Source organism: Alternaria burnsii, assembly GCF_013036055.1.
Source record: "Alternaria burnsii strain CBS107.38 chromosome Unknown 740, whole genome shotgun sequence".
Classification (NCBI taxonomy): domain Eukaryota; kingdom Fungi; phylum Ascomycota; class Dothideomycetes; order Pleosporales; family Pleosporaceae; genus Alternaria; species Alternaria burnsii.
Window position 1 is genome coordinate 434,474 of NW_024066112.1, and position 22,422 is coordinate 456,895.

At 51.4% G+C, this 22,422-nt stretch overlaps 8 protein-coding genes across 8 annotated transcripts; 4 read left to right on the forward strand and 4 right to left on the reverse strand.

Annotated features, from left to right (window-relative positions):
* Positions 1 to 1,424: 1,424 nt before the first annotated feature.
* GT037_004995 (phenol 2-monooxygenase) lies at positions 1,425 to 5,711 on the reverse strand (the record flags this gene model as incomplete). Its single annotated transcript, XM_038930042.1, has 5 exons — positions 1,425 to 1,533; positions 1,599 to 1,813; positions 1,872 to 3,079; positions 3,787 to 5,020; positions 5,073 to 5,711. The coding sequence occupies 5 exons, from the start codon at positions 5,709 to 5,711 to the stop codon at positions 1,425 to 1,427; spliced, it is 3,405 nt and encodes a 1,134-aa protein (XP_038786992.1).
* Positions 5,712 to 5,898: 187 nt separating this feature from the next.
* GT037_004996 (uncharacterized protein) lies at positions 5,899 to 6,156 on the forward strand (the record flags this gene model as incomplete). The annotated part of the gene is made up of 1 exon (XM_038930043.1): positions 5,899 to 6,156. One exon carries the CDS (start codon positions 5,899 to 5,901, stop codon positions 6,154 to 6,156), a length of 258 nt encoding a protein of 85 aa, XP_038786993.1.
* Positions 6,157 to 7,243: 1,087 nt separating this feature from the next.
* GT037_004997 (zinc finger containing protein) lies at positions 7,244 to 8,383 on the reverse strand (the record flags this gene model as incomplete). The annotated part of the gene is made up of 3 exons (XM_038930044.1): positions 7,244 to 7,640; positions 7,702 to 7,738; positions 7,792 to 8,383. 3 exons carry the CDS (start codon positions 8,381 to 8,383, stop codon positions 7,244 to 7,246), a joined length of 1,026 nt encoding a protein of 341 aa, XP_038786994.1.
* Positions 8,384 to 8,821: 438 nt separating this feature from the next.
* GT037_004998 (uncharacterized protein) lies at positions 8,822 to 9,048 on the forward strand (the record flags this gene model as incomplete). Its single annotated transcript, XM_038930045.1, has 2 exons — positions 8,822 to 8,970; positions 9,018 to 9,048. The coding sequence occupies 2 exons, from the start codon at positions 8,822 to 8,824 to the stop codon at positions 9,046 to 9,048; spliced, it is 180 nt and encodes a 59-aa protein (XP_038786995.1).
* Positions 9,049 to 9,303: 255 nt separating this feature from the next.
* GT037_004999 (zinc finger c2h2-type protein) lies at positions 9,304 to 12,925 on the reverse strand (the record flags this gene model as incomplete). The annotated part of the gene is made up of 2 exons (XM_038930046.1): positions 9,304 to 9,626; positions 9,700 to 12,925. The coding sequence occupies 2 exons, from the start codon at positions 12,923 to 12,925 to the stop codon at positions 9,304 to 9,306; spliced, it is 3,549 nt and encodes a 1,182-aa protein (XP_038786996.1).
* A 428-nt stretch (positions 12,926 to 13,353) lies between these two features.
* GT037_005000 (60s ribosomal protein l26) lies at positions 13,354 to 13,915 on the forward strand (the record flags this gene model as incomplete). Its single annotated transcript, XM_038930047.1, has 4 exons — positions 13,354 to 13,449; positions 13,500 to 13,562; positions 13,614 to 13,707; positions 13,761 to 13,915. The coding sequence occupies 4 exons, from the start codon at positions 13,354 to 13,356 to the stop codon at positions 13,913 to 13,915; spliced, it is 408 nt and encodes a 135-aa protein (XP_038786997.1).
* A 330-nt stretch (positions 13,916 to 14,245) lies between these two features.
* Positions 14,246 to 14,496, reverse strand: GT037_005001 (uncharacterized protein; the record flags this gene model as incomplete). The annotated part of the gene is made up of 2 exons (XM_038930048.1): positions 14,246 to 14,393; positions 14,450 to 14,496. The coding sequence occupies 2 exons, from the start codon at positions 14,494 to 14,496 to the stop codon at positions 14,246 to 14,248; spliced, it is 195 nt and encodes a 64-aa protein (XP_038786998.1).
* A 4,187-nt stretch (positions 14,497 to 18,683) lies between these two features.
* Positions 18,684 to 21,188, forward strand: GT037_005002 (pre-mrna splicing factor clf1 protein; the record flags this gene model as incomplete). Its single annotated transcript, XM_038930049.1, has 1 exon — positions 18,684 to 21,188. One exon carries the CDS (start codon positions 18,684 to 18,686, stop codon positions 21,186 to 21,188), a length of 2,505 nt encoding a protein of 834 aa, XP_038786999.1.
* Positions 21,189 to 22,422: the final 1,234 nt, after the last annotated feature.

A 22,422-nucleotide genomic window follows, 5' to 3' on the forward strand; every position in this document is an offset into this window, starting at 1 on the left:
GAGACGACGCCAAGGTCGCGAGTTCGACCCTCGTAGTGACCATTCTTTTTGCCAGGGCGGGCTCCTGTTGTCTAGGACGACTGGCCAGCGACGTAGCTTTTTGCTGCATGAAACGGGTACAGAAAGTGGACTTCTAAGCGGACTTGAATTCTGTACCCCTCTACAGGCTCACGCGCATTGTTCTAGTGGCCACTCAACCACTGGAAACACTGCGAACGACTACTTCTTCTTTGCTCCAATTTTCAGTCTTTTCATTGGTAGAATGCTAGGAGTTTTTGTTCCCGACCGGAGCAAACTCGACGTAGCGAGTACCCACATCTAAACAACGGACCAACGGACTGATACACCGTGGCCAGTACCCACCCGCAAACATTTTGCTTGACCGGGAACACCGCCAACTCAATTTGCCCCTAAATCTCTCAACGTCAAGTATTTTCTTTACACAAAATTAGTCATCAATCACCTCTCTTTCGAGCTCAACTTGAAAAGATTGAAAAAGTCTCCTTGGTGTAGTTGGTTATCACGTGGGTCTCATATCCTCATATATGACTGCTAGAATACAGCAGATATCCCAAGGCCGCCAGTTCGAGTCTGGCAGGGGACATTGTTTTTGCCTTCTGGTTGCAGGCGATGGGTGTGACACGCTGCTGGTGATGACGACGCTTTTTTAGACCGTCCTGCTTCAGCAGGAAGTTCGTACGGTGAGAGTGCTACGGCAGTGGACATCTTTGTTTTTGGCTTTCCAATCTCTCCTTCGTGAGCAAGAAAACTGGATGTTGAATGCAGTTAGGGGCCTCGTAACCAGCAACGACGGTAACATTCTACCTCCTACAGCAGCCGTACCGTCGTCTCTACTAGCAATACGTTCTCAGAGCACCCAGCTTCTTCCATGTGTCATTCAACGCATCAATGTTCTTGGAACAGAGCAGGTGATAGACCAGATGAGATTGATTGGGTTATCTATCGTACGTGAAGTAGATGCACTTAATATAGGTGAATGAACAAAGGAATGTGACGAACGACAAACTAACTATACATGAGATGGAAGCTGCATATGGAAACCAACAAAATTTGACACATTTGTCGGAGCTCGAGTACACCACATGTTGACCTTCATCGTCACTATCACGAGCGAGAGACCACATATCTGAGGCCGATGATTCCTGTGACACTGAGTGTACGAAACGTGTGGCAAGCGATTCATCCTAGCTCAATGTAGGTCTTTTTGGTGAGGCTGCAGAATTGAGTGATGCAAAGATGAGTGAAACGGTGAGCTAGGGCATTTGCGATACGACGTGGTCGTGCATAGGAGGTGTCTAATCACGATATTCGCTATAGAGCTATCTGTATCCAAACTTGATTACCTGACGACTGACTTCGTGAACATACCACAACCGATGCTAGTACATCGCTGGATCCAGCATTCATAGCAAGATGTCCACTTCACCGTTGAGTACCTGTCTGATCGTCTCATCCACAATTTCCACCGCATTGTATTTCGCGTAGTCCTCTTTCACGACATTAAGTCTCTCACTGTGGTTTGTTAGCTTTATAGCTTGTCGTGCGGCCTTGGAGCAAGAGGAAGAAAAGGAACGTACTGATATGTTGCATTACCCATCATCTTATCGAAAGACTCAATCAAGAGTTCAGCAGTCACCTGAGGTAAAGCATTGTATATGCCAAAGCCCTTGTAGTTGATGAGAGCTCCGGTATGCAATTTGTCCTGTCCAATTCCAGAGATAATCATAGGCACACCAGCACGGAGTGATTGTTGAACAGTGCCGTATCCACCATTCGTAACTAGCACAGTTACCTTGTTTGACGTTAGCAACAATGAATGCAAGCCCCACTTATACCACAGGTATACATACGTAAGGCAGAGCCAAGTCCAGAGGAATGAACTTTGCAACTCTAGTATTCTCTGGGATCTCGAAGTCAAGCGTTTCGACATCCGACGTAACCAACGTAGCAATGACGAATACATCATCCCTACCACCGAATGCTTCCAAAGCTGGTTTGATAAGCACACTCGTATCGAAGACCACACTGCTGGAAGACACAGCAACAATCTTCTTTCCAGCTGCCTTTGCCTCAAGCACATCGTTCCACCACTCCGGGAGCGTGTGGTCTGCGATTCCCACGGATACGGGTGCACCCATGAACTTAAGGTTCGGTCGCCAGTCACTGCGTTCATATTCGAAAGCCGGAACGCCGTATTGAAGAAATATATCTGACCCAGAAGCCGCCATCTCGTTGAAGCCTGGCAGATCTCTCGTCGCATTCATCTGCCGGAGCATGGCATTAGCAGCCTCATTGACAGGAGTATCGATAGGATGATCCCTGTTCTGCGCCTGCTGCGCTTCAAAATGGATCCTCTTACTCTCTGGACTTGTATCTGGGTGCTTTCCCGAACGAAAAGGGAACGTATCGTTACTAGCCGCCACGTATGGCGCCAGACCTATAGCAATCGCTGCGTCAGGACGAATGCCAGGTGCGCCGTAGGCGACAGGGTATGAGCCACCGAACGTGAAGTCGAAGATGTAAATCATCTTCTCTTTCTCGCCGTATTGGTCACGGAACTCTTGGAAGGTTCGTTGCAGCGTGCGGTAATGTCTAGGAATGGTCTTGATGAAGATAGCTGTCGTAGCGAAGACTTCGAGCTCGTTGCCTTGCAGGCTGACGAACGTTGCTAGGTCTTCTTCGGACAGGATGAAGTTTCCCTGACCTTCGATGGAGATATATGTTGCGCCCATTGCTTCAATCGTGTCTTTGAAGTCTGGTCCAGTGATGAAGTTTACGGGGTAGCCGAGTGAGATGAGACCTTCGGTGATCGTCGTGATCTTTTCCATGTGGCTGAAGGCGGGGGTTGCCGCCATGATGATGGGTGGTTTTCCAGTCGTTGGAGCTTGACGTGCAACACTTGCGGACGGTGTCTGCAACGCTTGAAGAGCATAGTTGTAAAAGTTTGAGAGGTTGCCGAGTTGGAAGTAGAACACTGCGAATAGCAGTGGCACAAGGCCTGCAACGTACAATGACCTTTGCGCCATGATCTTTTTACTGAGAGCTCGATAGCAACCGGCTCATGTGAAAAAGAAACGATTTGAGGAGGGGGAGGGTGTTCAAGATCATGTACACTTGTATGCCTCTTGCTGTCAGCTTACATCCACAGGTAGCACATCGCGCTGGTAATTAGGCCTCCAGGATATTGGCCGCACTATTTTACTCCATAGAGACCCGCCCAGACAATCTCTTCAAGAAAGCTACTGCATCCTAAAGTTCAGCCTTGCTGCCGGTGTGAGCGAAGACTTGTTGTCGCATCGCTCTGAGCCAATAAGTAATCCCCGCAACGGCGCGTCATCATCGGTGGGCGTACCAATGCTTCTTAGTTCTTACATCCCTTAACCAAGGAGTTGTACGGCCTTTTCCCTACCTAGGCATTGGGTGTCTCAGAACGAGTCGCGTTAGGCGCTGATAGAATTAGACTGAGATATATGGCGGCGCAACTTCTGAGCTGTAAGCAGATCTGTGCCTAGCCAGAGACGAACATTGATGAGAGTTTCTGGTTTAGCTTTCAACGACGCGCCTTCCTTCGCGATACGTCCGTGCACGATGAAGTCACTTCATTCATCGGGCAAGAGCGCTCCAATGACATCGTCAAATATCATGAAATTGTTTTCGATTGAACGGATTCATATATTCATGTAGAGAAATTAAAGCCACGCTATGCAAGCCCCAAAAGTGTCTTCACGACTGGAAAACGCTCCGTCTATAGACTCGCCCGCTCACCCCCAAGTTTCTTCCCTGTAACCCCCGAGAACCACGCATCCAATGCATCACACGTCCCCTTCCCTTCCTCCAGCTTAACGACAACACCGACATACCCGTCTGGTCTGACAACAACGACGCCTCCCCTCTCCTCGTCAAGCCCCATCTTAGCATGCGCCGCAGCCTTCGCATCCGGCACCCTCTGGTCCCAGACGTCGTCCGCATAAACATGGTCAGCATAGCGGTTGAATGGCTGAGGCAACTGCTCATCGATGTGAATACTTGAGCGGGGCTGCGAAAAGACAAGAGCCAGAGAAAGGAAATCGGTATGTGGGTTGTGTTTTTCGTGGTAGCGATCCTTCTCCTTGAGGTCGCGGTGGAGGAACGTGCTGAAGAAGGATGTTGGGGATGACATTTGTGTTGCCAGGTCTTTGAGTGCTGTTGCGCTCTTGTCCAAGGTACCGCCGAAGATGAACATGCGATAGGAGCCGTTCATGGGAATTTCTTGTTCAAGATGTACGACGTTGGCGTCTACGACACGTGTGACGGTTGCCGGTGTCATGATTCTGCCTGTTCGTTGGGTTGTGCCCTTTTCGTACGACAGGATGAGGGGGTGCTGTGCGGGGTGTTCTGGGCCCCAGTTTACCATGTTGGGTTTATATGCTACGCCATAACCACTGGTGAATTCGCAGCTGGCTTTGAATGTCTTGATGAACTCATTGTCTTCGGCGGCTTCTTTTGCTGATGCACCAGCGACTTCACCAGCTGAGGGTATCCGGGTGGAGAAGAGCTTTGCGTATCGGGCGTCAAAGTCGAGGAGAGTTTCAGCAATGAGTTTGCGTTCGGACTCATATGTCGACAGAAGGGATCGTGGTGCCCAGCCGCTCTCTACGTGGTGAATCTTCCATGCAAAGTTTACTGCATCTAAGAAGGCTGTGTTCATACCCTGGCCGGCCTTGGGGCTGTGGGTATGACAGGCATCACCACCCATGAAGACGCGCTCGTCGAGTGTGTAGCGCTCAGCAATACCTTGTCCAATCGGGTAGACCGAGTACCATTCCACGCGATCCCAGGAGATGGTGTATGGTTCGAAAATCTTTTTGGCACGCGCTTGAACGTCTTCTGCAGTAGCCTGCTTCCGTGGGTCCCAGTCTTTATCTGTAGAAGACGCGACTTGAATGTACAAGCGGACCATGTTGTTCTCGCGTGGGATGATCATAATGGAGCCGTTGTCTGAGTGGATTGTGCATTTCATCTGCACCGAGATCAGTATTCAGTAGAAAAACAGATTAGCGGATCAAACATACCTTGATGTCTGGGAAGTTTGTTCTGACAACTCCATCCATGACACCCCAAACATGCGCAATAGGATCTTTGTAGATCATCTTGACACCCAGCTGGTCCCTTACAAAACTCCTTGCTCCCTCACCACTGAACAAGTACTTTGCGCGTACAGTCTCCTCCATTGTGCCATCAACATGCGCCAGGTTGACCTCAACAGGGTATGTCGGATCCTTGCCATCATTCTTGAACCCCTTGATTGTCCAGGGTCTCTGGATACCACTGCCGTTCTTCTCAATATCCGAAATGAACGTCCGCTCAATCAAGCCCTGGTGGAGAAGCGTAGTAAAAGGGTACCGTGCATCGATGAACTTGGGACAACTAGCCCAAGTACCTGTCCTGTGAATGCCCTTCTGCGCCGGGTCCCAAAAAGCCACCTCATAAACCTTTGCAGGTTCGTACTCCATAATCTTGCGCTTGAGGCCCATATTCCGGAGTAGATCCAAGGAACGCGGCTGGATTCCGTCCGCCCGTCCAGTGGCGGTCGGTTCCGGTCGATTGTCGATATGCTTGATCTTGTAACCCCATCTCGCCAGACACGTTGAAAGACAGAGACCAACAGGTCCTGCGCCAACGATAACGACGTCGTAGTTTTCCACCGCCATTGCTATTACTTCAATCCAGTGGGATTCTCAAGCGGGATATAGTTGAGACGTGAGCGAATCCGGGAATACGGAAAGGGCCCCACACTCGATGATCGATGTCAAGGAATACCTTCGCTCTTAGCTACACCGAGATGTTGGTATACCTCTGTTGTATAGGAAAGCAAGGCTAGGAGTGTGTTTAAAAGATATGAAGTATATTAACCAAACCACTAAAAACAACGACCCCAGCCGACTCTTTAAGAGACGATCAATTGACGACGCCATCAGTCACGGACCAAGGCTAGTGTCGGCCACCATACGGCCGCGTGTAGTCATGGCAAGACAACTCGGGAGTGTAGTGCGCGCCGGCAACGAAATCGGATGCGAGAGAAGCCCAGGGCCTGGGGACTGGTACATGCTTCTAGCGTGGCCGAACAAGCATGCCGTCATGTTGCGGGGAGTGTGACCAAGCGTAGGCGGAACTGCAGCGCGGCATTTTGGTGCCAAGACGGCAAGTGCGCCTTTCCTTGTCCGGGTCAAGCGTGGCTACATGGGGGTTAGTGGCAATCAATGGACGCGCGCCAAACTCGGAGCAGCCATCCTTGGAGTGATCCTGCGATGATTGCGTGCATCGTGAAAGACTCCACTTTCCGAGTACATTTACCGCATCTTCTCCCGTAGAGATCTTGGTCGTCAGCAGAATTCTTGCTTCTTTCTGGCTTTCGTACGAGGTGTTGTGAACTGCCAATGAGCATGGCGGTAGTAGGTCCGAATGGAGATCTGAATTAAAGATAAGACAGCATGTGTAAGAAGAGTACGCTTGTGATTACCGAAGATGCTTTCCGGGTAGTCTTTGTCCTCGATGTAGGCACAAGACGTCTTAGCTCCTTCTGAAATTATGTTACTATTGATGGAACATGATGCAAGACTGGATACTGAAATACACCGCGAAACGACAAAATTTTTCCGTGGAATATCGAGAATGCGCCGTCAGGTTATCAAAATACACCGTAAGGTTGGGCGTGGTCAGCATCAACATGCAATGCAAGTCTTGATTTTGCTGTCTTTAGATTCACTCTGCACCGAGACACCACCAAGTGGATGAGGTTGTCCAGATATGAACAGATCTGTTCGAATTTACCATCATTCCAAGTCAAGATCAATCGAATGCATTCCTTGAAGTCACTACCACAGCGCAAGTCGCTTACGACTTGCCCAGGCAAACTTAGCCGTGTATTTGTACAGCCATGTATGTATATATATGTAATAATACCAGAACCCAGACGCCAGCGCCAGACACACAAAGCCGACTAAGCTCTGCATGTGTTCCAAGCCATGCCGCATAAACGCTGAAGCCCAGACACGGCCAAACATGTTCATGATGCGACGATCGCTCGAATCAATCTTTTGCCTCCACATGCTTCAATCGAAGCCGGGTTCCGGCAATGCCCCGCAAGCTGTTGCAGCATTGCGTGGCAGCCAGCGAGCTCTTCCCGCCTTATCGCTCTCGCTCTCTCTCCAATAGTCTTCGATCTGAGATAGACGTGCATCCCTCAAGATACAACCATTTTCTCAAGTTGAGCAGCCATCCTCTCCTCTTCCTTCTTTGCTCTCGCCGCCTCAGTCTCCTTCCTCATAGTCTCCAAATTCCACGCGTCCCCATCGTCCTCCTCATCACTATCCGCATCGCTGTCTTGTGCCCAGTCACCCTTTTCGAACATAGCACGACCAGTGGCATCCTTGAGTTTCTTGGCCTCTTCCTCGGCTTGTTTCTTGTCGACACGTTCCTTCTTCCATTTGGCGAAGGTTTCGGGCGTGACCGGTGTGAGCTTGCCGGTGAGCTTGTGGCGTTCGGACTCGAGGAAGTCTTCGAGGGTGAGGGTGTTGAGTGGGGAGTTGGCCATCAAGGCCTTTTCGGCGGCGCGCTGTTCCTTAGTCTTGATGACGAAACTAGAAAGGTGTTAGTAGAGATGTGCACATGCTGTGTGGCGAAAGAAGCAAAAACACGTACCCAGGTGGTAGAGAGTGCTTGTACATGCACTTGTCGCCTAGAATCCAAGTCAGCGTATATTGCCAATGCATTTTGTTGTTCAAGCTTTACCTCCGTTGGGACACACCCAAAACCAACCATACTTCTGATCCTCGATAGCTTGGATGAAGTACTTGCACACCTTATCCGTCGTCGTCTTCGGGTTGCCGTGCTTGCTTAGAACGACCTGTCGCAGCTTGTCTTCATCCCAATCATCCATGTTATCCTTCTTCCGCCGCTCCTCCTCGGCCTCCTTGTCTTCATCTCTGGTGTCGGTGTACAAACTCCTCTTCTCAGTCTTGCGCTCGATATTCAGATCATGGCTAAACTTGCACTTCTTGCCCTTTTCGCAGTTTCCTTTCTTGAAAAACTGACACAAGACAGTCTTGGGGTCGGTTCCGAAAGGCACCTTTTGGATTTGTACGGGCTTGAAGAGTTCGGCGGTTTCCTTGCGGGCTGCCTCTGCCGCCGCCTTGTCCTTCTCACGCTGCGCCTTCTCTGCCGCCTTGCGCTTCTCGTCAGGCGTGCCTCCCGATGCAGTGGTCGCTTTGAGCTGGGCAATCTGTTTCTGGGCGGCTCCTCCCTTCTTGTTTTTCATACCGAAGGTCTTGTCTACGGCGACCTTCTTCACCTTGGGCTGCTCGCCCTTGCCTTTGGGTGGCATCTTGGCTTAGTGTATATGGGCGGTGTTGAAATGACAGTTGGGGGGTGCGTTTTGGGTGTTCAAACAATCCGGGCGCCCTGGATGCTCGAATTTGGGTGCCTGGCGGGGGATATGGTACCTGCGCTGTGTGTGTCAAAGTGAGAATGACGCTGTGTGGGGTGGAATTTCGAGTGGCGGAGCATGTTGCGCTAGAGCCAGCCCTACCTTCGCCGACATTCCCGAAGCTTCAAGGTGGCCTTCACATGCACCCCAATAGTTAATCACTGCGCATCCAATACCGTCGCGACACTCCCGTCTTTTGACTTTCTCTGTCGCATCTAGCTTCCGTAAGTTCTTGGCAATTTCGTCTCGTCAATTGGTTTTACTAATAACTCCGCAGCGCACTCGAAGCATCACACCCTATTGCCTAGCTACAATTGACGCGCCGTCATTCCCAAGATGATTACCGACAGCCAACTTTACTCGCTCGCCATCTTCCTCGGAAGCGCTGCTATGCTGCTCATCGTTCTATACCATTTCCTCGAGGTCAACTCAGACGATCACAAGGTTGAGGAGAAGCCTAAGGCTGCGGCTGGCAAGGTCAAGGCGTAAGAGTTGTGCTATGTATACGTCTTACTGGAGGACACTTGGGCAGGAATGTTGTTGCATGGGAACGGGCTGTGTGAGGGACCAAGGATATCAATTGCGAATCAGGGAGATGCCCGTCAAATGGGAGCATGGAGTTCTGGCGTACGCAATATGGCGAACTAACCGCTGACGGATTTCAAAATGTTTGAATTAACTAAATTATGGCATATCTGAGCATGGAGAAACATTTCCGACCACCCTTTTGCGCCTTGTTCTTACCATGGGTATACGCGTACTTGTACAGAATTACCAAATGCGCAAGCGAGATGAGCCTCACATCGAGTTTTTAGCCCTCAGTCCTCAACATCTACCAGCTCCTCCTCCATTTCATCGGTTTCAATAAAGCCTCGTCGACGCTTATCATTCGCAAGTGTTACACCTCCACGATCCATCCCGGGTCCACCAATACGCCTCTTGAGAGACACGAGTCTACCATATGCATCGTGGGCTTCTTGCTCCACTGTACGCTTGGGTGGACGCCCGCGACCGCGACCGCTAGCTATAGGTGCCTGTGGCATCATGCTCAGTGCTTCTATGCGTGCGGGGTCGACAGTGATGCGTGGGGTGACCTGCCGTCCTTGTGCATCGCTGAGATATGCCTCAGAATCGTGCGAGTCTGCAATTAAGAGTGTTAGAGTAGATCTTCTCTTCAGTAGCAACCATTTCACTCCGCTAACTATCTTCCTTACCAGAGAGACCAGCGGCCGGTCCATCACCAAGCTGCCACGACAGCGGACTAATGTGGGCTTGCTGTATATGATCACGCCAGTTGCTCTCTAGGTCGAAGGAATAGGGCTGATGGCGTTCGATGCTCATATTGGTCAAAGGATCGTGGTTGGTGACCTCTTTTCCGCAATCGTCCCACAAGCATTCCAAAGTATTGTTAACTGTCTCCTTGCGATGTACCTTGTAGATATGCTTCTGAAGCGTCTCTAGATTGTGTAGATCAGCTTGGCAGTGTTGCCACTTGCATTTATACGATTGGTATCGCGGAAGACCGTTCGCAACACTTGGTGATCTTGAACCAATCTGAATTGGTTCGTTGCGCAGAGCGCTTGGCTGCGTTGTTTGCTTCTTGCGAGGACCGGTATGACCATTCGTTGACGGTTGAGCTTGTGCAGCAGGAGAGCCATGAATGGCTTTCCGCCATCCAACTGGACGGCCCTTCTTTTTTGGCAGTGGTTTGCCATCAGGTCCATACTCTGTGGCTGACCGGAAAGCTTGATATCCAACGCCAGCGGCACCAGAGGTGGAACGAGGCACACTTGAACTCAAAGAATTAGGACTGCTTGGGCGTTTGGGTGTTGCTGGTGCGCCATTAGGGAAAGAGTGTCGTGGAGGACGACCGCGGTGCTTCTGCTTAAACGGATTGATAGCTTCAGGTAAAGCTTGGGCCTTGTGGGCCCCACCTTCGCCGCCAATTGCGTTAGGCGGAGCGCGGGTGCGCGACTCGTTCTCGTCGTCTGAAGCATCCTCTTCATCGTCTGCATCCTCGGTCAAGGCTTGAACACCATCTTTGAAATATCCTGGCGGAGGTCTTCCTGGGTCGATGACGTCCCATTTGATCGTACTGAGATCTGAATCGAACCCTATTTGTGGTAACGTAGTCCTCAAACCATCTAGATGTTGATTCAAGCTGCGCTCTAACGGATGCCTTCCACAAGCGAGAAGCACATCTCGTGCTATTGTGGCAGGGTTGTAAGTGTTGCGACGAAGCGCTTTCTTTCTGTCTAATGGCTCAACAAGAGTCACATAACGAAGTTGTTCGGTAGAAGTTTGCATCGGCTGGGGCGCAGGTGATTGAGGCTGATAGGAAGGAGTATTTGCGATGGGAAAGTTTGGTGTACGAGGCACCTCGTCGACGGCCATAGTGTCTTGGAGACGAGGGTATGGAGATGCGTATGCATCTGAGTTTATCCTCTTTTGCGGCGGCCCCATGTCCTCGTCTTCTGATAACTGAGTCAGGTCGACCAGATCACTTAGATTACGCTTTCGTGCTGCTTCTTCTTTGTTTGCTGGCTTCCTTAGCTCGGATCTGATTGGCACCATCTCCGCGACAGGTGCAGGCGCAGGCGCAGGCGACGCGCTCCCTGGAAAAGACGGGTGAAAGCTTCCATTCGCTGGTGAGGGAGCTGCGGGTGCGTGTTGTGGGCTTGGCGCGACAGAAGTCGCAACGTCCTTCTTCATGACGGCAGGTGGGACCGGTGGTCTCTGGACAGGAACTGGTGCAGGCTGTACAGATTTGCGGGATGCTGAATTCACATCTGGTACCGCTGCAAGTAAGCTCTTCGCGAATACAGCGCGGTCTAGCTTCAAACCCATATTCTCTAGTTGTTCGCATAGTTCGATGTAAGAAGGGTTGCCGTTCAATAGACTCAATATCTGGCCAGGTTCGACTTGGTGGGCGACATTCAGAGTGTTGAGATATGCCGCTGCTGCGCTCGCCAGATGAGCCTTCTTCTCGGGCGGCCAGACCGTGTTGCCAATTGGCCGAGTGATATTGCTGTTTGGCTGTACTTGTTTGACAGGGACAGCTTGAGCTGTTGCAGGAGTCGCTGGCTTTGAGATATTCGCATTCACCTTTTGCTTGGGTGTCGCCTTTTCATTCGAGTTCGTGACTTGTGGAGCGGAGGCTTCAGAAACTTGTACCGGTTGCAGAGTGGCAGATTGAGGTGCGGGCCTATCGTCCACGGTGGGAGATCTTGGCGCTCTCGCCCTACGTTCTTCTTCCCAGATTCTGGCTAGAAGTGCTGGGTCTTTACTATTCAGCTCTCTCATCTTAGCCATCATTGCTCGAATCTCACTCTCCAGTGCTTCAGCCGGGCCACCAAAGTCGCTAGACGTCGCAGGTGCCGCTTCCGGAGCACCCGCTTGCTGCTCTTGGGCTTTCTTTCCTTTCGACTGTGGCTGTGACTGGCGTGATCTGGCCTCCTCTTTCTTCTGCTCCTCAACTTGACGCGCCTCCTCCGCAATCTTCTCTTCTTCTGCGCGTGCTGCATCTTCAATCGCCTTTTGTGCGGCCTGCTTCCGCTGGTATTCTGGCCATGGGTCGTAGACTGCCATTGGGTCCACTGTGGTAGTGCCCTGGACACTGTGAGTGTCTGCCATGCTAGCAGACAGTGCAGGCGCAGGAGGCGCAATCGCGGAAGGCATTTGCGCTTTGCCGTAGTTGTAAGCCGTCGACGGTGTGGCGTTCTGAGAGTTACGCGAGGTTACCACACCGGCAGGTTGTCGAGCGCTGTAGTCGCCATACTGTTGGCTCGTTGTAGCAGCCATACCCGCGCTTCGCGTATTACTAACAGGCGCGGTGTTGTACTGAGGTTGGGATGGGCTGGCAGTTCGCTGTTGTTGCGAATTATATATCGTTTGGGTTCGCTGCGATGGGTAGCCCGCCACATTGGCCGGTGGTAAACCCCGAGTTGCTGGCTGCGCGCGGTTGTTGTTGACACTGTGTGGTCGCGCTTGCGATTGCTCGTAGACGACATGGGGTTGTTGCGCATGCGCTAGGGGCGAGTGCGAGCTGCCGGCGGCATAGCGGCTGGTGTGCGAGGAGGCGGTGTTGATCGCAGTGGTTCCGGATTGCGCGTTCGTAGGCGCAGCGTTGTTCGTATACGACGTCGAGTTACTCATACTACGCAGGACTTCGGCGGCGCCTCTAGTTGTCTCTCGTGTCCCACCATAGTTGCCATTAACCCATGGCTTATCTTGTGCCGTGCCGTATCCACTATTGTGATTCGCATACGATTGAGGCTGATAGGACATATAGTCCTGTGCCTGAGTCGTCGGTGGCTGTTTGTACTGGTGGGCGGGTTGCGCGATATTGTTCGCGGCAGATGCTGTATGATATGCTGCGTATTGTTGCGCCGAACTTTGTTGATACGGGTGGCTGTACGGGTTGTAGTTGTTCGAGGACATGTTGGCGTCTGCCTAAAAGCCTGGAGGCATTTCTGCAGCCTTTGTACGGGTGGGGTTGGACAAGTGCATGGAGACTGTGGTTCGCGTGAAGGAGCAGGAGATGTCTTGGGCGCGGGGTCTTGGTTGGGTATGGATGGTGATGGTTCAACACTCTGAAATCATATAACTGGACGACTGCGCGCAACATATGCGCCGTCGTTCGAGAAATCAGTTTTAGCGACGCGTCCTGCATGACGTCTCGGCGAATGCGGTCCACGATGCGGACGCGACTTCCTGGCCGGACCTTTCGGAATCGGCAAAACACTTCTCCCGACCACGCTAGCGAAGCGAACCAGCCCTAGCGAAGGCACATCTCACGACTCCAATTTTTGCGATCGCGACACGAACTTTGTCTACTAACCCGACAACCCGCCAATTCCACAGCAAAAATGACCAAGGTCCAGTCAATGGTCGCGAGCTCTCGCCGCAAATCGCGAAAGGCACACTTCAGTGCGCCGAGTAGTGTGCGTCGGGTCATCATGAGCGTATGAAGAGACTTGGAACATTGCAGGAGACATGTTCTAACAACCTTCAGGCGCCTTTGAGTAAGGAGCTCCGCGAGAAGCACGGAGTGCGCAGCATTCCCATCCGCAAGGACGTGAGTATTCAGATCTTCTCCCCAGTGCTATCGTGTGCTGACTTTTGCCAGGACGAGATCACCGTTGTCCGCGGCTCCAACAAGGGACGTGAGGGCAAGGTCTCCTCCGTCTACCGCCTCAAGTACTGCCTCCACGTCAACGGCAGTGCGTACCCCTCTATCCTCACATATCGACAGGTATACTAAGTCACAACACAGTCGTCCGCGAGAAGAGCAACGGCCAGTCCGTTCCCATCCCCATCGCTCCCTCCAAGGTCGTCATCACCAAGCTCAAGCTCGACAAGGACCGTGAGCAAATCCTGGAGCGCAAGAGCGCCGGCCGCGAGGAGAAGAAGAAGCAGAGGGAGGCATAAGCGTATCAACGCTTTCCTTGGTTGACGACACACACCACGACGATGAGGGACATCGACACGAGCATCCCCGTCCGTAGTGGATGAAATGCATATCATGGGTTCACGGTCTGGGCATGCGATACGCGCATGGAAAAGCAGGGCGTTATACCGGCTTCTAGCTCGAACAATGGACTTGCCGTCATGCGGCCCCGTCGATGTTTTCTGTTCGAAATGATACCACGATGGGTTGGAGTTTGGCAACGAATGAGATTTGTTACTCCAGCCGTCGCCGTGATACCATGCACGTGAGGTCCTTTTTGCCCACGCTAGAATATCTACTCACCAACCCCATTAATGGTTGAAGTGAGCTATACGACTAGCGGAGAATAATGCCAGACGACAATAGTCGTTGCTCGCCTGCAGACCGTCTTCGAGATTCTTCGATGAAGGAGATGGTTTGATGGTGAGACACATTCCCATACTTACACAACCAGTTTGTCTATATGATGTAGTACAGCTGTCACATCGAATGACTAGCCTTGAACCAGGCTTTACCTATGTTTGACGAACTGTAGCGTACCGCACAATTGCGATGCATTCATGATAGTTTTTTCGTGTGACCATGCCCATGGGTTCACGATTCCTTGAGATCCCGACTCCCGGGTTGTCGGAACCGTCTAGACGTTCAATCACGACTACGGAGCCGTAGTCACAAGAGCGTAGTATAAGCCCTCAACCTATCTCTTGAAGAGAATTCGGTTCAGTGAGCTGTTATGTAGCAATACAATCTATCTGTATCCAGTCTTCGTTAGCCTCTTCTTTTCTTACTTTTCCTACGAGCTCAATCGTACCTTGACCCATTCTGGACTCTCCACTGGTTCCTTCGTGCCATCAACCTACATCTCTAGTGTATCCGACAGACCCGTGGTGGCGTGGCTTACACTTGCTATTGTTTCGGCTACTGCATATCGCCACTGCTGTCGTGTACCTACTTCGCGTTGGAGCGAAGGACGACCAAGTGGAGGGGAAGGATCGACGTCTGCGGGACTAATCGATAAGACTTTGCGACGGTGTCGAGTCCGTGTTTGATGTTACCGGCTACTGCGAGGTGTGGGGACGAATCGGAGGGTGGAGAGAGGAAGACAGATATCGTGCTAGCAAATGGTGGCTGGGGGCTGGATTGAAGTAGCGGATACGTGGCAGGTGGATTAGAAAAGGCATGCAAGTTGAAGACGAAGGATGGATACTACAATCGCTGGGAGAGCCAGCTCCGTGTGGTTGGGTAGGTCGTTACACGTTTCCCGGCATGGAATACGTATTCAAAATGCTAAAAATGTTGGTTCAAAATAAGAATAGTCGTCACAGTTCAAACTGTTTGCAGCGATTGGAAAATGTGTGATGGTTGTGTTTACGATGTGCTATGTTTGGACACGAAGACTAGTTGCAGAATGTGGGTAATATTGGTGTTGGACAACGATGCTATTTGAAGTACAATATGCTCATGTTTTATCTGATACGATATGTCTCATCGCAAACACGAATACAAACAGCATGGGAAACGAGTTTATCTCTGATTAAAGTTCTGGTAATAACTGTATCTATATTGTTCTCGATCGATACCAAAGAATTAGTCATTCTTTTGGAATGCACACTATATCCAAAGTGTAATCTGAAGGTGCACGTTATACAATTTTCTGAAGTACCTGGAGAAGCAATATAGCCAATACACTTACGGTGTGATATGGCTGCACGAGATACAGCACAGAAGAAAAGAGTTTACTCGTAACCGACACAATACAAGAAGAAACCATGAGTGTTCGATAGCCATCTTCCACCCAAGCGAAAGAAGCACCCAGGAATTGAGGTCTGTAATTATAGATCGAGAATATGCATGTCAGGTCAGCACTGGAGGTGGCGCAGTACACAAATCCTACGTTTCCTGCTAATCTGACATATCGTTGATCTTAGTACTCATGCAGGTAAATGGTGCAGATATTTAAGATGCAAATGCAAGTACAGCATAGGCGCGGTGTCCCCGAAGAGGCCCATGTCAAGGCAACGTTGATGGTGTGTAAGTGCCGAGGGGTGCAAAGCGTAACTCGGCACTTTGATCGTGCGCAGAATTGATTCGTTCCGTATAGAGAGGAAATCATAACCATTTATATGATGAGACCCCTTCGCGATCGAGATAAGTTGACTGACCAGCCTACATGCGACAATGTGTAATGAGGTCTGTCCTAAGATTGCGAGTACCCGCGATAACAGTTCCTCGTCTCGTGGCACCAGTTCGTTTGAGAAAGCAAGTTCCTTCAAACAAAACGTAGCCGAGCATAGATCGAACGCTGCGGTCCGCTACTTTGCTTGTTCCCACGAGGGTCCTAACGTCTCGATGCTTTTTTGCATGGCCCGACGTGACGGATGTGACAGCTGCAAGTGCCGTTCGCTTGCCGTTCAGTCCAATCTCCGATACATGGGAATCTGCGCACGCATGACAACCGATAGAGAGCTTCATGCCCGGACACGTGTGTTTCCTCAGACATAAAGACGCATGACGAAACATGCCGGCTCAGTTGAGTGACAACGAACTAATTAGCAGGCGTACCGCTGCGAAACAGAATATCGCGTGTTGGCAGCGGATATAGTGTTTCGCATAGCGAACATGTGGGTAGGGACAAGCCGTGTTGCTCAAACACTCGGAATCTTGTCTACGCCGTAGACTTTCCCTTGAAGCCCAAGGCACCAGAATAAACACATGGAAGAGTTTAGACAGGACGCCTGGGGGCTGAGTAACGTGGCAAAGCAAGTTCTAAGATCTGACTAGAAACTTGACACTGTGTGGGACCGGGATTGCCTGGTGTGTTGTTAGCTGCCAGAGAGTTATTTTGCCGTCAGTTCACGAGTTGGAAGGAATGTCGTTTGCAGCTTGCATGAAATTGATGACGGCCAACCGCATTCTATGCCTTCCTAGTACGTAGCCGGATATTGCTGTCTCAACTCAGTGCTGTTGGCGGGGTAGGCAGCCGAATGGTTAATAAGGATGTGCGCAGCGCCACCAACATGGTCACGGTGAAGGTTGGCTGCTGCATAGAGGGCGATTTTAGTAACATTTAGAAGATTTCGTGATGGCTGGTGATTTCATAGACAATAATAGATGGTTGGTGTTGCAGCCATCGTATTACGCTTACGACGTAAAGCGCGTGGTTAGCAGCTGGCGTGTTCCTAGCTGAGTCAGGTCATGCACGTCCATGAGAAGGGCCGTGGATTCTGTTTCAGGTGTCCGCTAGAGGGTCTATCGTATGCCTCCACCCATCACGAAGCCGCCCACCTGAGCGCGCGCCTCTCATACTTTTTATTGCCATGATGCCATCACACTCAATCTGTTCGAATCGTCGCCACCGAGATGTGATGAGAGGTGTGACGATAGTGGGCGATAGCAGCAAACGGCGACTCGTTGTGCGCAAACCCCACAGGAAGCTAGGAGCGAGCACAAGGTGCACAGCATGCCCAGCGCCGCCAAACTGTTCGCCATAGCTTCCGGGGACATTGTCCGAACGCGCACTATCGATAGGTACTACTATGCGTGCATGCATATACGGCTGCACACGTTTTTAGGCACATGTACGAGTGCCAGCAATGCGGTCGAGTCTACGGAGCCTTTTTTTGTAAGTCGCTCTACTCTCCGGAGCAGATGGTCCCATGGCGGAATGGCGCGCGACAGGCGAGCAAAAAGAGGCAAGGAGAGAGGCGGTATGTCTTGATTCGTGAAGTGGTCGTAGGAGCGGAAATGATCAGAACCCTTGTATGGAAGTTTCATGCGCGAAGAACGTGGGATGCACAACGAGCGACAAGATCGGCACAGCAGCGACTATTGAGGCTGGCTTGATGCCATGATTTGGTTGACTTGACTGCTGCAGAGCGGCGGTCAATAGCGTCGGGTACTGCTGGCCGTTGACCCCGCAACTCTCAACATCCTCACGGTGCAGACTCTGCTGGTGCTGCAATGGCAAAGAAAGCCAGGGACATGTTCCGACACTGGGGCTGTTTCCTCGCTGCAAGCATGTGTCTTGGCTAAAATGAACGCTAAATATTCTTGGTTAAGACCAGGGGCACTGGCGAATAACGACGACAGCTGCGCAACGTCATTGGTTTGTCTCACCATTTACCCCTGACAGTCTTCGTGTGCATGGTCACACCCTCGCTCGTGCCGTCGCCGCTTAGGCCATTTGGGAGATGCCCAAGCCCGCCCGAGTGCTGCCCTTGCACGACCGTGAGCGTGAACGGACCCTCGCAGCGGCCGGTTGGACGTCTCCCTCTCGCTCAGGCTGACCTGTCTCTCCCCAGCTTCAGCCTCCGTGCCTGAACAGCCTCACCTAGACGGCTTTCCATCTCGACTCCCGCACACCGCTGAGCTGTGCTGCCTCTCATTTCGCCCTACCCTTCGTACACCTCTACGCCTCTTTGAGAGAGGGTTGCCCCGTCGCTCCCTGTGCACCCGTCGAATCGTTCCATCCTCCATCGCCATATCGAACACACTGTCGCGCTCGGTCCCGGCATCTGTTTTGGCTTCGAGTACGTTCGACGCGACCATTACTTGCTGGACCACACTAACACTGGGTTGCGCTACAGTCCATCTTGCGCTTCTCGTTGCAACTAATAATCCTTGGACTTCACACCTAGTCATGCCAAGTCAAGTGGAATCATAATCAGTCTATTGCTTTACGTCTCGAGTCGAGAATAAACTCACATCACGTTCGCTATATCACCGGATCGTCATACGACCAACACAATCATGTCGCTGCCAAAGCCTATTTACCCGCTCAGTGAGCACTGCTCAATCATCTACGATAAGACGCTTTACGTATACTCGCCATCTGGGTTTCAGTCGCTGAAGCTTGAAGAGGGGGCAGAATGGAAGGCGTTGCCTATGGACATATCGCTCACCGGAGCGCAATGCGTCAAAGCAGCACCCAAGGGAGATGCCCAGGCGGCTAAGCTGTTCATTGTTGGAGGCCGCGTCAACGAGACGGCTTCAACGTGGAATTACCCTGGACTGATGCACTACACATTCTCCACAAAGAAGTGGGATTGGCAACGGTCAGAAAGCTGGAACACGCAAAATCGCGTAAACCATGGAGCCGTTTACCTCGAAGAATCCAAGGAAATCCTCGTGTATTCAGGCTCGCAAACAGACGGAGACAACGGCCCATCGTCCGAGTCGTTTGTCTTCTCTACTGTCGAACCTTACTCCGTCTCAAGTTCGCCGTCGGGTGGCGCGCCTCCTTCTGTGAACCCCATGCTTATGAACTCGGATGCGAGCACTGCACTACTAGTCGGTGGCGGCGCGACCAACACGGCGGTATGGAAGTTCAGCAAGGCGTCGGGATGGCAAGACCTCGGCGTCACTCTGACAGAACCCATCGCCAATCAAGACGCCGTTAAGTGCTCAGTAGTCACCAGCCAAAACGACAAGAGGGTCGCTCTGCAGAAGTTTGACATGAGTGCAGTTCCAAACGCCGTGGAGCGAATTCTATTAATTAACAAGGATGGGTCACCCGCAGCCCCGGGAACCCTCGCTGGAGGGGATAAGAAGGGGGGCAAGGTGAAGCGAGTCACCTTGGACGACTGGTCGTCGTATAACGAGACATACGCACCGAAAACATCACGAACTGGCTACTCTTTAGCACAAGGGGATGATGGCACTACCGTCGCCAGTGGAGGTAACGCTGATGAACCCATCGCCATCTTCGAAGCACAGGAGAACTCATGGATGAATGCGACAGCATTGTTTGCTGGACAAGATGTCCTAGTAAACTCTGTATCGTCCTCCAGTACGTCATCGACGCCAACCCCAACAGCATCCATATCAGCCACTCCAAGTGCTAGTACGACCGAGGAAGCTGCCGCACCTGCAGGTCCTCCTAGCAATAAGGGAAAGATGCTGACCGTGCTTGGTGCCACGCTTGGCACGATCTTTGGTATTGCGTTTATCCTAATCCTGATTCTGTTCTGTCTCAAGTACAGGAAGAACAAGAGCAAGCAGAATCCAGGTTACGTCGAGAAGAATGACCGGATGAGCTTTGCCGACCGTGGTGCCGCTTTCATGAAGGAGGCTGGCGGATCTGTCGTCACTTACCAACCCAAACACAACAACGACTCACTAACATCGCTTGCCATTATCCAAGGACGAGGTAGTGGTCACAAGAAGAACGTCGCGAGTGACGCCAGCACAGCAGGACTAGTCAAGAAGAGCAGCCCACTAGGCTACTCTGATGGCTACAATGAGCCCTACGAGCTTGCCAAGTTCGACTTGAAGCCGGAGCCTGTTGAGCCCATGGTTCGCCAGAACTCCAGTCGGAACGCTAAACCTGCACCAAGAGCTCGCAGCTCAGGCTGGAGTAGGTACTTCGCGAATAACGAAGCTACGAACCTTGCTAGTGCACCACCTGCTGACCGATCGACCTTCGCGTCGGACCGAACAAGCACCGGTAGTCAGTCACAGTACACAAACTCACGCATGTACAGCTCACGACCATCACAACACATTGCTCCGCTGGAGATCCCCAAGTTCAATGATGGCCAGCGTCTGAGCCGAGTGGCGAGCGGAAGTCCGACGCTTGGAACCCCCAACAGCAGTCTGCCCGGCCTACCACATCAAGTTCAACCTATGCAAGCTGAGCTCGCCCGTGCGAACTCCAACGCTAGCTCAGTATCCGCTCTCAGTCACGACGATCGTCATTACCTGCGCGATCCAGTAGAGAGCTGGACCCCAATGGGTGATGACCGACGCACCAGCAGTCAGTACACTGGTAGCATGGTCATTGATCCTAACAACAAGTTCCATGGCACCAGCTCATATTATCCCGATGGCACAGAGTCGTTCTATCCTAAGAGCAACTTCAGCTCCTTCTACCCCGGACAAGGCGACAACTCACCAACTGTTCCTGACATGCGAGACAGCACGTTCACCATGTTCCCGTCTGGCAACGCGCCTCCAGCGCCGAAAGACGAGATGCCCAAGAGCAAGTTCAGCTCGATGTATCCTGCGCCGCCACGTCTCGGTCTTCCACAAGATCGTGAGAGCACCGCAACGGTGTTCCCAGGTGGCCCAGGTGGCGCACAAGGAGGACAGGTTGAGCAGGCATTGCCGAGCCCGAAATTCAACTCTTTCTACCCGCCACCAAGAGTTGGACATGAAAGCTCAGCAACCTTGTTCCCGGGTCCTGGACCCAACCAGCAACCGAACGCGAAGGAGCAATCGGACATGTCATGGCTGAACCTCGGTCAAAGCCGTTAAGTCCTTTACTTCAATGTAGCCTGTCATCACGCCTATAATGAGCCCATGCTCCAAGCAATCTTTATCCACCGTCCTCATCTCCCAATACACATCATCCACCCTCTCGAAAAGTAGCATCATTCCAGCGAACGCATACCTCTGTACAGCAGATCTTTCTTTCTCGAGCATAGCATTCATCAGCGCCGGGCGTCTTTTCCCAAATCCCTTGTTACCAAACACGAAGCGTTGTCGAGCTTCGCATTCAGTCGCTACAGATACCCGACGCCAGCCTCACCACAGCGCGTCAACCATCCCCCAACTACCAACCCCACCGGTCACCAACCTCTCTCCTCTCGAAACGGAAGAGTCTCAGTTGTAAATAGAACACTCTTACCCCACAAACTCCTTTCTTTTCTCATACACTCTTTTCTTTTTCCTCGTTTCCTGATATCTCTTTTACATTTCAACTTGGTCTGTGTCCAAAGTTACCTTTTGGATGCATCATCATCTTGATCCTGTTGTTATTGTTGGCTGTTGCGTTATCGCAGATCTACGGATCTGGATATCTTTGTTTTTCAATGGCGTCGTGCAAGATGGAAAGATCTCCTCCTGTCTTGTTCTCTGTTGTTGAAGGTCGCTCGAGTGTGAGTGAGATGGGAAGGTAGTAGCTTAGCTTGTTCCGAATGTTTCGCATGCAGTGCGAGGGTTACGTCTATTGTTGACGTAGTAGCTGATTCGAGGAATTGGATCGGACGTTAATACTTTAATGAAAGAAGCGAGTGTCGTACCAAAATATAGTGTCTGTCACTGTGATGTTCGAATCAACAGAGTGACATACTTGCGCTTAATATAGCTCAGGAGCGATTGCACGATGTAAGAGGGAGAAAATGAACTGGTACGCTAGAGTCTTCCACTACTCTGTAGCCTACAACAGCACAGATATAATTATTATCCACATATACATATAAGCTAAAAGACGGGGTATGGCAGGAAGGTTGATCAGGACACGCTCATCGCAAGCTCGAGAACTCTAGATTGTATGAGGATGTCCTGACCATCGAGTCTTGAATGTGCCTCGAGATCCTCATCACGCGTAGATTCATCTTCGGGTATGGCCACGTCTTTACTCTCAGACTCATGTACGGTAGTCGCGGCGTCGATAACTGTTTGGTATCGTGTCTCGACCACTTCGGCTGCTGACCCCTCGTTTTATAATACCATCTTGATCTCACCGACTGACGTCGTCTGAGGGAGT